This window comes from Salvelinus alpinus, chromosome 18 (assembly GCF_045679555.1).
Source record: "Salvelinus alpinus chromosome 18, SLU_Salpinus.1, whole genome shotgun sequence".
Classification (NCBI taxonomy): Eukaryota; Metazoa; Chordata; class Actinopteri; order Salmoniformes; family Salmonidae; genus Salvelinus; species Salvelinus alpinus.
This window is the reverse complement of record NC_092103.1, coordinates 22,755,687-22,772,001: the sequence shown is the minus strand read 5'-3', so window position 1 is coordinate 22,772,001 and position 16,315 is coordinate 22,755,687. Positions and strand designations below refer to the sequence as shown.

Here is a 16,315-nt window from a genome sequence, read left to right as displayed (position 1 = left end):
CACTCAGTGTATATTTTTTGTACAATTCTTAATGTTTATACATGTTGTAATTATAAGAATGACTAGTATCTAGCTGTATGCATATAAAGCACATACATTTTCAGATGATCATATTTATTTAAAATACTTGGCATGAGAAGCAGCAATGATTTCAACAGCTGTGTTGCAGTATGATCGACTATTTCCAATCACAAAGCAGAATAGTTGGGAGTAAAGAACCTCTGTAAGATTATCAGCCAGTGAATATCTTGCACAAGCATGACATTTAAAAACCAAGAGTGTGAACTGTGAACATATTTGATGAATCACCATGAAACTCCATGGAGACGACAGACGAGTCACAGCTCTCTCAGCCTTCTGGTCTCCAAGCAAACCCAAAGTGAAGACAGCATATATAATATTGTTCCAATATTGTATATTCTGTATGATGTCTATGTGGACTTGTGTCTGTATTCTGTTTGTATATTGTCTATTGCTGACAGCACCTTCTCACTAAGGCAGATTCTGGGTTTGTGTAAATGTCCTTGGCGAGTAAAAGTTTGATTCGGGTAAAATGTCCTTGTAATTGTAATGGAGAAAGAAAATGTTTATGCCTGATCTCCCTTGTAAAAGAGGTCTCTGACCTTAAAGGATTGGCAGGTCCCCTGCGGGACGTTTGAGCAAACGTAGGCTAATGTGATTAACATGAGGTTGTAAGTAACAAGAACATTTCCCAGGACATAGACATATCTGATATTGGCAGAAAGCTTAAATTCTTGTTATTTTAACTGCACTGTCCAATTTACAGTAGCTATTACAGTGAAATAATACCATGCTATTGCTTGAGGAGAGTGCACAGTTTTGAACATGAAAGTTATTAATAAACAAATTAGGCACATTTGGGTTGGTTTTTTCTTTGCATTATCTTTTACCAGATCTAATGTGTTATATTCTCCTACATTCATTTCACATTTCCACAAACTTCAAAGTGTTTCCTTTCAAATGGTACAAAGAAAATGCATATCCTTGCTTCAGGGCCTGAGCTACAGGCAGTTAGATTTGGGTATGTCATTTTAGGCAAACATTTAAAAAAAGGGGCCGATCCTTAAGAGGTTTTTAATGGTACTTCCTGGATAAAGGTTAAATCAAAATGCCTCACTATGACTTAAGGAGGACCACTCACCTGAGGGTGAAGATCTGTACAGGTGACAGGCTGGAGAGAGCCAGGAAGGTGGAGACTATCTCCCTCTGTCTGATTGGTCTAGAGGGCACCATCACCACAAAGTTACTGTCCAGCCTTAGCTCCGACATGGGCTGGAACAGACGCACGCTCCCAATGCGCTGCATGGGTGTGGGCCCCGAGAAGTACCCCATGGGCCCCTGGTGCTCTGTGCGCATGGAACTGCCCTTCCTTGAGTCCTCTGAGCTGCACTCCCCAGTCTCCGTGGACTGTACCATGTAGTAGAGCTCCACGGGGGTGCCCTGGGGCTGCTCCGGAGATCTCTGCCTCCCTGGCCTCACGGTGGGGGGACTGAACCAGCCTGCCAGGGGCTCCAGTTCGGCCACACACATCCCCAGCTCCCCCTTCAGACGACACGTGCCCCGCACCTCCTGGGTCTCGTGGAAGGCAAACATCCTGACACAGGGCAGCCTGTGGATGGTGGTATAGTCATCCCAGTCCCTGCCTCCCACATAGAACAACACTTGCACCTTTGGCCAACTGGGGTGAATCCTCTCACTGATGATGAAGGTATGGACCTTCCAGTTGTAGGTGAAAAGGGATGGAGAAGAGGAGGAGGAGGATGACAGGGAGGTAAAAGAGGGTCCGTTGAAGGGTCCGGGGCTCTGTAGGAGCTCCAAGGGGATGGGTTGCTGGGCAGACAGGGGTCCGTAGCTGGCGTTGATGAAGGGCATCTGGCGGGCCTCGTGGATGAAGAAGGGCTCGGTCCTGGCCTGCAGGCTGGAGTTCCGCATTAGGTCCTGGTTGGCCTCCTTTAGGAAGAAGGATGCCTTGGCATTGAGTACCTGGTAGCTGACAGGCAAGTAGCCGGGCATGGGGCCGTTCCTCTGTAGACCATCAAGAATCACCCTGCTGTCTGCCACTGAAGGAGAGAGGAGAGGAAAGGGGAGAGGTTAGCTATCTACCTGTTAACCTCTATAACAAAGGGCAAAGCAGAGAGATAGGAAAGTGAATGAAAAGGGGGGGGGGGGGTTATGAGAGTAGCAATTCAGGACCATGGACAGCGTACTAAACACTGAACATTGTGAACATCCAGTCTCTTTATCGCTATGCTTTTCTGGTCATACACATTGCTATTCCAATGTCTTAATAACAAATGATTTGCTACAAAATGTTCATATGACATCTCCTTCATGCATTATTGTGCTCATTTTACGGACGTGCGTGTAAAAGAACTTGCAGTTAAACAGAGAGACTAGAAGACCGTGGATTAGGAATCAAATCTGATCTACAGTGATAGACTGTTTCTATTGATAGACACGGTTCCTTGTTTAATCCTACTTAGTCAGTCAACTCAGTCACTCAGTCATTCAGTCAGTCAGTCACTCTCCTCTTCTCTATCTGAACAGCTTGGTTCACATTCTCCACACACTACTCCTGTAGTGGAGTCTGAACCAGACCCTGTTATCGACCCCGACACACCCAGCATGGCCTCAACCCCCCACCACCCCAACTCCTCCACCTCATCTACACCTTCCCACTTCTGTCTCTCCCACTGATGTATGAAGAGCTGGAGACTGCTGAGACTGAAAACCGTTGTTTTCAAGGTAATCTGCTCACGTTCACATATGCCGATTCATGGACCGTCTATATCCGGGTCACATCCTGTTTACACAGACCAACATCACATGCACAATAGCACTCAGTGTGCACAGGGAGCAGCACAAGCGGTGACGACTTTATCACGTCATCCAAAAACCTGGCAGACTGGAAGAATATAAAATTGGTTCTGAGCGATAATTATTTGAATAATTCAATGGATGTTTTGTGCACAAAGGTAATGACTAAAGTGTCTTATTAGCAATTCTCTAATCTGACTTCTCTTTGTGGCCGTCTATGGAAATTGTCTTTCTGGGCCGGGTGTTGGTAAACTGCAGTACCGAAGCAAGACTGTAGGAGCAGTCGAAAACGGGCTTCCAGACCGTAACCCTGGCCCCTTGGTCTCTCCCTTCGCCATCAAGCTCCAGATATTTGGTCTGATGGAAGATTCCGAGAGAGGCCATTGATTTCCCATCGTGGCCGAGCCGTGCGGCGGGGAGCTGGGAGACACGGCAGTGATTTGTGACAGTCCATGGCAGCCTGGCAAAGACCAGCCTGGAGGACCGGGCACCACAAGCTGTGGTCGGAATACTGAGGGCCATTAAGCACAATGTCTGTCTGTCTGTCTGTCTGTCTGTCTGTCTGTCTGTCTGTGTGTCTGTCTGTCTGTCTGTCTGTCTGTCTGTCTGTCTGTCTGTCTGTCTGTCTGTCTGTCTGTCTGTCTGTCTGTCTGTCTGTCTGTCTGTCTGTCTGTCTGTCTGTCTGTCTGTCTGTCTGTCTATCTGTCAGAGTGGAACAGAGAGACTACAGGGATATGAATGATGGTTGATACTCGAGTTTCAGTACATAAAAGTAGGCTACGACTACTGTGTGATGTTACACAAAGGCTGAGTATAGAGGGAGAGCAGGCAGATGCTTAGCCATGATGTACCATGCCTCACAGAGAGATAGAGAGGTGTATCTGTCTCTCTCAGGGAGAGTTGGCTTACTGTTCTAGTTTTCACATACAGTAGTCCCGTGATAGAGACAGAGAATCTACTTTACAATCAAAGTGTTGTAATCACTTCCTAAATGTCAGAATGTTTTTTTTCATCTTCCAATGCTGACGTCCCTAAATGCAATACGTAAAAGCTCCCCATTCACCTTGGGTTGGCAAAAGTAGGATTTCATGTCTATTGTCCTTGTAAATCACATACATTTCCATATTTTTTAATACAGTTTCTTCCAGTGAAAACAGAGATGATTTGTGCAGACACTTGACCTTCTTGCCAAATCCTGCCTACTGTACACAGCCCAGTGATCAGTGAATACAAGTTAATCCCAGAGGAAAGGGACTGAAGAGTCTTTTTACATATTAAACAGGGAGCTCTGCTTCACCAGCACTGGACATATGGGAGATGTTATCCATGCATGATTTGGGAGCCAAAACCAGACTCAGTGACTCTTGAATAATGAGTCCATACTGTACATATGCCATGGGATTCCCACTGACTGTTGGTATATACAGTAGGCTTCAAACAGCAATTTACCAATCACTATAATCTCACTACTATAGAAAACATACAGTATTATGCATGATTATCATGGTTGTTCAACGCTGCATCATATCATTACAGGTAATACCACACAAAAAAAGTAGAAACAGTTAAATGTGTCTTCCACCATGGCGAAAAGATGCCACAACACTGCAAAATGTCAGTGGGTTAGGTTAAATGTGAGTGGGTTATATAGGCTACTTCCGTCTAAGTGCCCTAGCATGCCCAAGTATGATTCGGTGTAGTCTGACTGAGCAGGAGGCCTACATTCTACCGTAGGTTGAGTAAAGGCACCGAATGTGGATCTCGTGTTTGTCTGACGATCGTTCATCGTACTGGGTTTTAGGGATCGCCCGCTGTAGACGTCTGACTGACGACATTTTTCACGCAATTCTACATGTAAAAAGGGCGCGCGCTCAGTTCGCAAATTACATTGAGATGCTAAGTACTCTGGGCCAGCGAATGCTATTGGTGTGTCTGAGCTCTACAGGACTTAAGGACCATAAAGGAGAGTAATCCTTGCTCCCTGTGTGGTTAATCTAGCTGTGCCTCTGCTGTGTCTCCACAGTCAAAGAGAGATGCCACAACAGGATGGGGTGGAAAAGAGTGAGGAGAAAGGTGGAGCATGGATGAGAGGGAGAAAGACCATAATGCATTGCAAGCTGTAGACAGAGAAAGACTGTGAAAGAACATCCTCAGCTCCCTCAGGATCAGTAAATGAAAGTACATGGACTAGTTTATATAGTAACCAATAATCATTTACACAGAAATAGCCAAACCCATGGCCGTAATCTTATGATCAGTAGACCCCAACCCCAGCATCTGTTGTATTTGTTTTATATATGGCCTGACCTTACAAATAATTAATCAAACAAAATCCTCCTCGGAGTTGGGGAGGGGGGGGGGTTATGAAGTTGTTGGGGTCTCTACCTATGGGCTTTGGAAAGCACAGCAGGAGGTGTGTTTTTCTCAAGCCTGCTTTACAAGCTGTATACCAGAAACACACCCACTGAATACAAAGTGAATATGAGACTATGCAGGGAAATATACACAAACAAAAATATGTATTATTCTGAGTCAAAGTAGAGGAATAGCATTATCGTACATACTTTACTGTCTGAGAGTGAATAACAAGCACTTTCAACATCAAATCAAACCACATTTTATTGGTCACATACACATATTTAGCAGATGTAATTACGGGTGTAGCGAAATGCTTGATAAAGTGTCGCTTTTTTTACACTAAATTCATTCAGTCTAAACAAGAATATTCAATATACAGCTCCTAGATGCTTCATGTGTGTTTGAAACTACTCATTAGGAAAATTACAGCCATTTAGTCCTTTTTTACCATTTACCCAAATATATGTTTCCCCAGAAAAACATTTGTATTCAACCTCTGACACTTCCAGTTGAAAATGGTACATGAAGCACTTTGCAATCACTTGATGTGAGACTGGTCCACAAAGAACACATAAGTGCCCTGAAACACTTTAAAGGCATGCTAACACTAAGCCCCCAATCAAAACAAACAGAGACAGACAGCTAGGAGGTCTCAAAGGTACATTTACCCAGAATGCTACCTGACATTTCTCCCTCCATCCTGAAAATGTAGTCTGTTGTCCTATTGATAACCTGCTGTAATCCAAAATTACATTTTCCAAAAGCGGTAAATCAAGATGTTCCGTATATCAACTTCCCACTGGGCACAAACTGGTTGAATCAATCTTATTTCAACATCATTTGTCGACGTATTGTGATGTGGAATCGATGTGGAAAATACATTGAATTTGAAAAAACAACGTAAACTGTTCAACCACAGGATTATGCCATCATGGTAACCAAACATAGACAACCCTTGTATAAAATGCTTACCTTTGAAACAATGTCAAATCTTCAACGTTTCCACTATCTGAAAGGCTTGGCAGCACCTCCTACTGGTGAATTAATCTGTCTACAGCTACCCTTTGGTCTCCCATCCAGGGTTTTAACCAAGCCCAGTCCATTTTAGCCTTGATATGTGTCACTGACTACTACCAATGTGATATCATGAGTTGGTGTATAAATACAAAATATCTGACAATGTATGTACTTTGTGGTGCTTTAAAATGTTGGAAAGTGCAGTAATAACACATTTAGATGACAACTCAACCAAAAATGTGGAATTTGGTTGTGCTTTTAGATGTTAGAAAGCATAGTGATAACACATTGGGAATTCTGGCTGTCTTTTTGAGTGGGTGAATAATGGTTGAAATGTCATTGATCAAAATCTCAACCAAATATTAACCAAATGTTCACGTAGAAATTATGTGATGTGCCGAGTGGGTTGTCCTTGAGGAAAAATAAAAAGAGAGCTGCTTTGATATGTGCTTTTGTTGGACAAGGCTCTTACACTTGCCTATGAAAAGCCCGTTCTCTGTTGAGAAACTGCTTGGGGACCTTGAAGTTCCCATCAATACTGTCAGTCTGTATAAATGGAAACTTTTTCCCTTTTTAACAAAAATCCAATTAGATACGTTTGACTCTTCAAGTGTTCGGTATAAATGTCAGAAGCTGTTCTGGCAGAAGCACAGCCATTGGCAAACTGGACAAGTTTAAAAACCTTATCAAAGACAGTTACTGACAATGCCTCCATACACAAAAAAAGAACAAGATGATATTTCAATCAAATGTATTTATATCAGCAGCCTAAAACCCCAAACAGCAAGCAATGCAGATGTAGAAGCAAGAGATAGAGAGCGAGAGAGAGAGAGAGAGAGCGAGAGAGAGAGCGAGAGCGAGAGCGAGCGAGAGAGAGAGCGAGCGAGAGAGAGAGAGAGAGAGAGAGAGAGAGAGAGAGAGAGAGAGAGAGAGAGAGAGCGAGAGAGCGAGAGAGAGAGAGAGAGAGAGAGAGAGAGAGAGAGAGAGAGAGAGAGAGAGAGAGAGAGAGAGAGAGAGAGAGAGAGAGAGAGAGAGAGAGAGAGAGAGAGAGAGAGAGAGAGAGAGAGAGAGAAAACAACAGGTCTGGGACAAGGTAGTATATCCAGTGAACAGGTCAGGGTTCATAGCCTCAGGCAGGACAGCAGAAACTGGATCAGCAGCAGATATGTGAGGGTATCTAAAGCTATTGAGCATGTCAAGTGACTCAGCTTTTTTAAAACAAGCAAAACTTTGTTTTGCTTGGTGTAGACTAAAGATAATACTAGTTGTTACCAGGCCACAGACTTTCTGCAAACAACAGCAATATCTGATCACCAACTTGGACCGTCTACAGAATAACTTTCTACACATGCGAGACGCTACCTATGGTCATTTAGTCAGGACAAACAATCATCTTCAGTAAATGCTGACACAGACAGACACAGAGCATCAGTGAAGGTGACAAAGCCACTGATGACTGTAAGTAAGAGATGAGCCTGGGGAGAGTGGATCCTGTAGCTGAGTCTCCAGCCCTCAGGTGTAGCCAGCCAGCCAGTCGGAATGAAGTTTGGGCTACAGTAATTAGAGTACCTTTAGGCTAGCTCACAATTAACTACTGGGCTAGAGCTGGTGTAGAGGTAGGGTAGAGCTGGTGTAGAGCGAGCTGTAGAGCTGGGCTAGAGCTGGGGTAGAGCTAGGCTAGAGCTGGGCAAGAGCTGGAGTAGAGCTAGGCTAGAGCTGGGCTAGAGCTGGTGTAGAGCGAGGCTAGAGTTGGGGTAGAGCTGATGAAGAGCTAGGCTAGAGCTGGGCTAGAGCTGGTGTAGAGCTAGGCTAGAGTTGGGGTAGAGCTGGTGAAGAGCTAGGTTAGAGCTGAGCTAGAGCTGGAGTAGAGCCAGTGTAGAGCTGGGGTAGAGCTGGGGTAGAGCTGGAGTAGAGCTAGGCTAGAGCTGAGGTAGAACTGGGATAGAGCTGGCCTAGATCCGGGGTAGATCCGGGGTAGAGCTGGGGTAGAGCCGGGCTAGAGCTGGGCTAGAGCTGGGCTAGTGCCGGGCTAGATCCAGGGTAGAGCTGGGCTAGATCCGGGGTAGAGCTGGGGTAGAGCCGGGCTAGAGCTGGGGTAGATCTGGGATAGAGCTGGGGTAGAGCTGGGGTAGAGCCGGGGTAGAGCCGGGCTAGAGCTGGGCTAGAGCTGGGGTAGATCTGGGATAGATCTGGGGTAGAGCCGGGCTAGAGTTGGGTTAGAGCTGGAGTAGAGCTAGGCTAGACCTGGGGTAGAGCCGAGCTAGAGCTGGGCTAGAGCTGGTGTAGAGCTAGAGTAGAGCTAGGGTCGGGTTGGGCTAGAGCTGGTTTAGAGCTAGGGTAGAACTGGGCTAGAGCTGGTGTGGAGCTAGGCTAGAGCTGGGGTAGAGCTGGGGTAGAGCTTGTGAAGAGCTGGGGTAGAGCTGGAGTAGAGCTAAGCTAGAGCTGGGGTAGAGCTGGGGTAGAGCTGGTCTAGATCTGAGTAAAGCTGGTGTAGAGCTGGTCTAGAGCTGAGGTAGAGCTGGGCTAGAGTTGGGCTAGTGCTGGGCTACATCCAGGGTAGAGCTGGGGTAGATCCGGGGTAGAGCTGGGGTAGAGCTGGGGTAGAGCCGGGCTAGAGCTGGGGTAGAGTCGGGCTAGAGCTGGTGTAGAGCCAGGCTAGAGTTGGGCTAGAGCCGGGCTAGATCGGTGTAGAATTGGGCTAGAGCTGGTGTAAAGCTGGGCTAGAGCTGGGGTAAAGCCGGGCTAGAGTTGGGGTAGAGCTGGGGAAGAGTTGGGGTAAAGCCGGGCTAGAGTTGGGGTAGAGCTGGGGTAGAGCTGGGGTAGAGCTGGGGTAGAGCTGGGGTAGAGCTGGGGTAGAGCTGGGGTAGAGCCGGGCTAGAGTTGGGCTAGAGCTGGGGTAGAGCCGGGGTAGAGCTGGCCTAGAGTTGGGGTAGAGCTGGGGAAGAGCTGGGGTAAAGCTGGGGTAGAGCTGGGCTAGAGTTGGGCTAGAGCTGGGGTAGAGCTGGCCTAGAGTTGGGGTAGAGCTGGGGTAGAGCTGGGGTAGAGCTGGGCTAGTGCCGGGCTAGATCCAGGGTAGAGCTGGGCTAGATCCGGGGTAGAGCTGGGGTAGAGCCGGGCTAGAGCTGGGCTAGAGCTGGGGTAGATCTGGGATAGAGCTGGGGTAGAGCTGGGGTAGAGCCGGGCTAGAGCTGGAATAGAGCTGGGGTAGATCTGGGATAGATCTGGGGTAGAGCCGGGCTAGAGTTGGGTTAGAGCTGGAGTAGAGCTAGGCTAGACCTGGGGTAGAGCCGAGCTAGAGCTGGGCTAGAGCTGGTGTAGAGCTAGAGTAGAGCTAGGGTCGGGTTGGGCTAGAGCTGGTTTAGAGCTAGGGTAGAACTGGGCTAGAGCTGGTGTGGAGCTAGGCTAGAGCTGGGGTAGAGCTTGTGAAGAGCTGGGGTAGAGCTGGAGTAGAGCTAAGCTAGAGCTGGGGTAGAGCTGGGGTAGAGCTGGTCTAGATCCGAGTAAAGCTGGTGTAGAGCTGGTCTAGAGCTGAGGTAGAGCCGGGCTAGAGTTGGGCTAGTGCTGGGCTACATCCAGGGTAGAGCTGGGGTAGATCCGGGGTAGAGCTGGGGTAGAGCTGGGGTAGAGCTGGGGTAGAGCCGGGCTAGAGCTGGGGTAGAGTCGGGCTAGAGCTGGTGTAGAGCCAGGCTAGAGTTGGGCTAGAGCCGGGCTAGATCGGTGTAGAATTGGGCTAGAGCTGGTGTAAAGCTGGGCTAGAGCTGGGGTAAAGCCGGGCTAGAGTTGGGGTAGAGCTGGGGAAGAGTTGGGGTAAAGCTGGGGTAGAGCTGGGGTAAAGCCGGGCTAGAGTTGGGGTAGAGCTGGGGTAGAGCTGGGGTAAAGCTGGGGTAGAGCTGGGGTAGAGCTGGGGTAGAGCTGGGGTAGAGCCGGGCTAGAGTTGGGCTAGAGCTGGGGTAGAGCCGGGGTAGAGCTGGCCTAGAGTTGGGGTAGAGCTGGGGAAGAGCTGGGGTAAAGCTGGGGTAGAGCTGGGCTAGAGTTGGGCTAGAGCTGGGGTAGAGCTGGCCTAGAGTTGGGGTAGAGCTGGGGTAGAGCTGGGGTAGAGCTGGGATAAAGCTGGGGTAGAGCTGGTCTAGATCCGGGTAAAGCTGGTGTAGAGCTGGTCTAGAGCTGAGGTAGAGCCGGGCTAGAGTTGGGCTAGTGCTGGGCTACATCCAGGGTAGAGCTGGGGTAGATCCGGGGTAGAGCTGGGGTAGAGCTGGGGTAGAGCCGGGCTAGAGCTGGGGTAGAGTCGGGCTAGAGCTGGTGTAGAGCCAGGCTAGAGTTGGGCTAGAGCCGGGCTAGATCGGTGTAGAATTGGGCTAGAGCTGGTGTAAAGCTGGGCTGGAGCTGGGTAAAGCCGGGCTAGAGTTGGGGTAGAGCTGGGGAAGAGCTGGGGTAAAGCTGGGGTAGAGCTGGGGTAAAGCCGGGCTAGAGTTGGGGTAGAGCTGGGGTAGAGCTGGGGTAAAGCTGGGGTAGAGCTGGGGTAGAGCTGGGGTAGAGCTGGGGTAGAGCTGGGGTAGAGCCGGGCTAGAGTTGGGCTAGAGCTGGGGTAGAGCCGGGGTAGAGCTGGCCTAGAGTTGGGTTAGAGCTGGGGAAGAGCTGGGGTAAAGCTGGGGTAGAGCTGGGCTAGAGTTGGGCTAGAGCTGGGGTAGAGCTGGCCTAGAGTTGGGGTAAAGCTGGGGTAGAGCTGGGGTAAAGCCGGGCTAGAGTTGGGGTAGAGCTGGGGTAGAGCTGGGGTAAAGCTGGGGTAGAGCTGGGGTAAAGCTGGGTGTAGAGCTGGGGTAGAGCTGGGGTAGAGCTGGGGTAAAGCTGGGGTAAAGCTGGGGTAGAGTTGGGGTAAAGCTGGGGTAGAGCTGGGGTAAAGCCGGGCTAGAGTTGGGGTAGAGCTGGGGTAGAGCTGGGGTAGAGCTGGGGTAAAGCTGGGGTAGAGCTGGGGTAAAGCTGGGGTAGAGCTGGGGTAGAGCTGGGGTAGAGCCGGGCTAGAGCTGGGGTAGAGCTGGGGTAAAGCCGGGCTAGAGCTGGGGTAGAGCTGGGGTAAAGCTGGGCTAGAGCTGGGGTAGAGCTGGGGTAGAGCTGGGGTAAAGCCGGGCTAGAGCTGGGGTAAAGCTGGGGTAGAGCTGGGGTAAAGCCGGGCTAGAGCTGGGGTAAAGCTGGGGTAGAGCTGGGGTAAAGCCGGGGTTGAGCTGGGGTAGAGCTGGGGTAGAGCCGGGCTAGAGCTGGGGTAGAGCTGGGGTAGAGCTGGGGTAAAGCCGGGCTAGAGTTGGGGTAGAGCTGGGGTAGAGCTGGGGTAGAGCTGGGGTAAAGCTGGGGTAGAGCTGGGGTAAAGCTGGGGTAGAGCTGGGGTAGAGCTGGGTTAGAGCTGGGGTAAAGCTGGGGTAAAGCTGGGGTAGAGTTGGGGTAAAGCTGGGGTAGAGCTGGGGTAAAGCCGGGCTAGAGTTGGGGTAGAGCTGGGGTAGAGCTGGGGTAGAGCTGGGGTAAAGCTGGGGTAGAGCTGGGGTAAAGCTGGGGTAGAGCTGGGGTAAAGCTGGGGTAGAGCTGGGGTAGAGCTGGGGTAGAGCCGGGCTAGAGCTGGGGTAGAGCTGGGGTAAAGCCGGGCTAGAGCTGGGGTAGAGCTGGGGTAAAGCCGGGCTAGAGCTGGGGTAGAGCTGGGGTAGAGCTGGGGTAAAGCCGGGCTAGAGCTGGGGTAAAGCTGGGGTAGAGCTGGGGTAAAGCCGGGCTAGAGCTGGGGTAAAGCCGGGGTTGAGCTGGGGTAGAGCTGGGGTAGAGCCGGGCTAGAGCTGGGGTAGAGCTGGGGTAGAGCTGGGGTAAAGCCGGGCTAGAGCTGGGGTAAAGCTGGGGTAGAGCTGGGGTAAAGCCGGGCTAGAGCTGGGGTAAAGCTGGGGTAAAGCCGGGGTTGACTTGGGGTAGAGCTGGGGTAGAGCTGGGCTAAAGCCGGGGTAAAGCTGTGGTAAAGCTGGCCTAGAGCTGGGATAGAGCTGGGCTAGATCTCGGCTAGAGCAGAGGGACATTCAGAAGTCTGGGGGTTTAATCGGATCACTTGTAGAGCCGGGCTGCACTTCACCTTTCATCGCCTTGCAAAACATTAATAACCTATTGATTCGTTAAATTATATTTCCCCCCTAATATGTGAAAAATGTAGCAAAATAAGGCATAGTGACTGGGCCAAGATGGATGAGGTGAGCCATATACAATATATATGTACAAAAGTAGGTGGACACCCATTTTTATTTGTCACATGTGCCGAATACAACAGCTGTAGTAGACCTCACTGTGAAATGCTTACTTACAAGCCCTTAACTGACAACGCAGTTCAATAAATAGATTTAAGAAAATATTTACTAAATAAACTAAAGTAAAACTAAATAAAATAAAGTAACACAAGAAAATTACATAACAATAACAAGGCTTTATACAGGGGGTACCGGCACCGAGTCAATGTGTGGGGGTACAGGTTAGTCGAAATAATTTGTAAAGTGTGTGTGGGGGGGGCTCAATGTAAATAGTCCGGGTGGCCATTTGATTAATTGTTCAGCAGTCTTATGGCAGCAGAGAGAACAATCTATGACTTGGGTGACTGGAGTCTTTGACATTTTTTGGGACCTTCCTCTGATACCTCCTAGTATAGAGGTCCTGGATGGCAGGAAGCTTGGACCCAGTGATGTACTGGGCCGTACGCACTACCCACTGTAGCGATTTACGGTCAGATGCCGATACCAGCCGGTGATGCCGATACCAGCGGTTGCCATACCAGCCGGTGATGCAACTGGTCAGGATTAGTAGATTCGGCTATTTCAGCCGCAGCCGTTGCTGACAGGTGTATAAAATCGAGCACACAGCCATGCAATCTCAATAGACAAACATTGTCAGTAGAACGGCCTTACTGAAGAGCTCAGTGACTTTAACGTAGCACCGTCATAGGATGCCACCTTTCCAACCAGTCAGTTGGTTAAATTTCTGCCCTGCTAGAACTGCCCCAGTAAGTGCTGTTATTGTGAAGAGGAAACATATAAGATCAACAACTGCTCAACCGCGAAGTGGTAGGCCACACAAGCTCACAGAACCTGACAGCGGAGTGCAGAAGCACGTAGCGCATAAAAATTGTCTGTCCTCGGTTTCAACACTCACTACCAAGTTCCAAATTGCCTCTGGAAGCGACGTCAGCACAAGAACTGTTCGTCAGGAGCTTCATGAAATGGGTTTCCATGGACAAGCCGCCGCACACAAGCCTAAGATCATCATGTGCAATGCCAAGCATCGGCTGGAGTAGTGTAAAGCTTGCCGCCATTGGACTCTGGAGCAGTGGAAACGCGTTCTCTGGAGTGATGAATCACGTTTCACCATCTTGCAGTCCAATGGACAAATCTGGGTTTGGCGGATGGCAAGAAAAAAACGCTACATGCCCCAATGCATATTGCCAACTGTAAAGTTTGGTGAAGGAGGAATAATGGTCTGTTTTTCATGGTTCGGGCTAGGCCCCTTAGTTCCAGTGAAGGGAAATATTAAGGCTACACTACAGCATACAATGACAATGATGATTCTGTGCTTCCAACTTAGTGGCAATAGTTTGGGGAAGGCCCTTTCCTCTTTCAGCGTAAAAACACTCCCGTCCACAAAGTGAGGTCCATACAGAAATGGTTTGTCGAGATCGGTGTTGAAGAACTTGACTGTCCTGCACAGAGCCCTGACCTCAACCCCTTCAACCACATTTGGGATGAATTGAAATGCCAACTGCGAGACAGGTCTAATCGCCCAACATCAGTGCCTGACCTCACTTATGCTCTATGTTCCAACATCTAGTGGAAAGCCTTCCCAGAAGAGTGGAGGCTGTTATAGCAGCAAAGGGGGACCAACTCCATATTAATGCCCATGATTTTGGAATGAGATGTTCAACGAGAAGGTGTCCACATACTTTTGGTCATGTAGTGTATATTTTATAGACATCAGCAATACATCTTCCCTTATGCTTCCCCCCATTTTTGAATAGCTTTAAAAAGGCAACATATTCTCTCAGCCTCATTGCAAAATGTATAGAATTGCAGGATATTAGCTTTAAAACAGGAACATTTTCTCAGCCTCATGGCAAAATGTGTAGCATAGCATGAGATTAGCTATAAAACTGCAAATCATTTTTCTCTTTGCCCCGTGGCAAAATGGCAGGAAGTTTGTTTTTTTCCTCCCAAAAAAGCATTCCTAAAAATATAATTTAAAACGGTGGTACGCCACTGGCCAGACGGTGTCTATCTGAGCATGTGCACTCTGGTCCTGATGAGTCTGTGAGGCGTGAGGGAGAGGAGACGTGTGAGGAATCATAAACCTTCAGTCAGAGGAACAGCTAGCCACAGACAGTCATCTCTCTCAGATGAATGAGCTTCCATTACATTGTAACACAACACATTCCTTACTGCCATACTGATCGTCATTATCTAGGATAAATGATGAGGAATATATACAAAAGAGACTTATCAAGGCCATTGCTAAAAGTATTTAGATGCAACAATTCTAGTTCTAGTCATCAAATCTGTCTGTAGAATGTTTGTAAAATATATTTCAGCAATCTTATAATGTACATGAACAGGGGAAAGTTAAGTTGGAAAAGCAGAAAAATGAAATTAGAATGATTTAGAAAATATATTTAGTATCAAGGACTTTACTTGAGGAAGTATTCTACTTAAATTCTTCACCTTCATCAAATTTGTGTAGAATTGATAAAAAGCCTTTAGTCTAGGCCTACATGAAATGGAGTTGAATCAAGTTGTTTGTTGTTTTCTCCACAGTAAATTCACCACACCACAAGCAGCCCCAATTAGAGCACAGAGGTAATTGCTCTAAAGCAGGATGCTTCAATTCCTGCTTCCCTGGTTGGACATTATGCTTTTCAATGCATAATAGGAATCTTTAAGAAACTCTAACGGGGAAAAAATACCAAGTTGGGCATTAGTCACGCATGGCTGGGGAAAACTCTTTCAGCATCTGCCTAGCTTCTTTTTATCTACAAGGAAGCAATTTTCTGCACTAAAGTTTGCAGGGAGACATCTCTCCCGAGTGGGGTTACTGAGCAATGAACAGTGCTCTGGCAGTCGTAGCAGAGGAAAAAACAGAAGCTGTCCGCTTTAAGACACATTAGGGACCTGAATGGACTTTTTATGACACTTCAAACCTGTCCATTGCCTGTAAACCCGAACCCTGTGCATTGTATCGAGGGATCCAGGGAAGGGAATTGCAGTGGAGGGATCGACACTGCCTGCAGTCAGCCACCGTTTAGCCGAGATGAACTAGGGAGGACTGACTCAAAGTGAAGTGGGACAAATATTCTGAGCTGAGCAATGCAGCAGTTTCCCTTCCTATAAGGGCAACAGAACAGCAATCCAAAGACTTCAACTTTAACTGGATGGTTCGGATTGTGTCGTTTAGGTTCACAGATTGTGGAGAGAGCCAGGGAGCCAGTCTTCTTCCTATTTCCCATGTCAATGTGAAATTATCATCAGATTTCGCTGTTCTCTCGTAGCAAGCTGCCAGCATTCAAAGTGAGCGAAATAAATGTGGTGATGACAATGACAGATTACATGGTGCTTTGCTCAGACACGAGCCAGGCCCTGTGTCATAAATAACAGTGTCTGTTGACACATGGTAATCACATCCAAGTAAATCCATTTCAGGTGTAGACCCCGGCATGATGTTTCTTGGCAAAAATGGAAATAAAATGCAGTGAATAAGGCTGGAATAATGCAATGGGTTGCAGGTGAGGAGGGTGAATAATATACCTACATTTACAGGAAGGTTACTTTGAATGAGAGTCAATTGTACTTGAGAACAAAGTAGGGATTCCATGATTTCGAAGGATGCAACAACAGTATATGGCCTGACCAAGATTCCACCATGTCCATTATAACTAGGGCCAGGCAGAATGTACACAAGTGGAATATAAATAATACATACCTTTTGTAATTCATTCAAATCAAACTACAGACTGTTGGACCTCTGAAAAGCATTGTCACAACAACCTTGCAGATTCCATCTTACCCAAATCATAACAAACAAAAGGTCCTTCAGAAGAGCGTATTGTCAA

The 16,315-nt window shown here is 47.9% G+C and overlaps 1 protein-coding gene across 1 annotated transcript in view; it reads right to left on the bottom strand.

Annotated features, from left to right (window-relative positions):
• LOC139544021 (transmembrane protein 132C-like) overlaps positions 1-16,315 on the bottom strand; it is a 172,093-nt gene that overhangs the window by 133,207 nt on the left and 22,571 nt on the right. Inside the window, exon 2 of the mRNA XM_071350689.1 lies at positions 1,163-2,081. Within this exon, the coding sequence (XP_071206790.1) occupies positions 1,163-2,081 (919 nt within the window). The remainder of the gene's footprint in view (positions 1-1,162; positions 2,082-16,315) is intronic.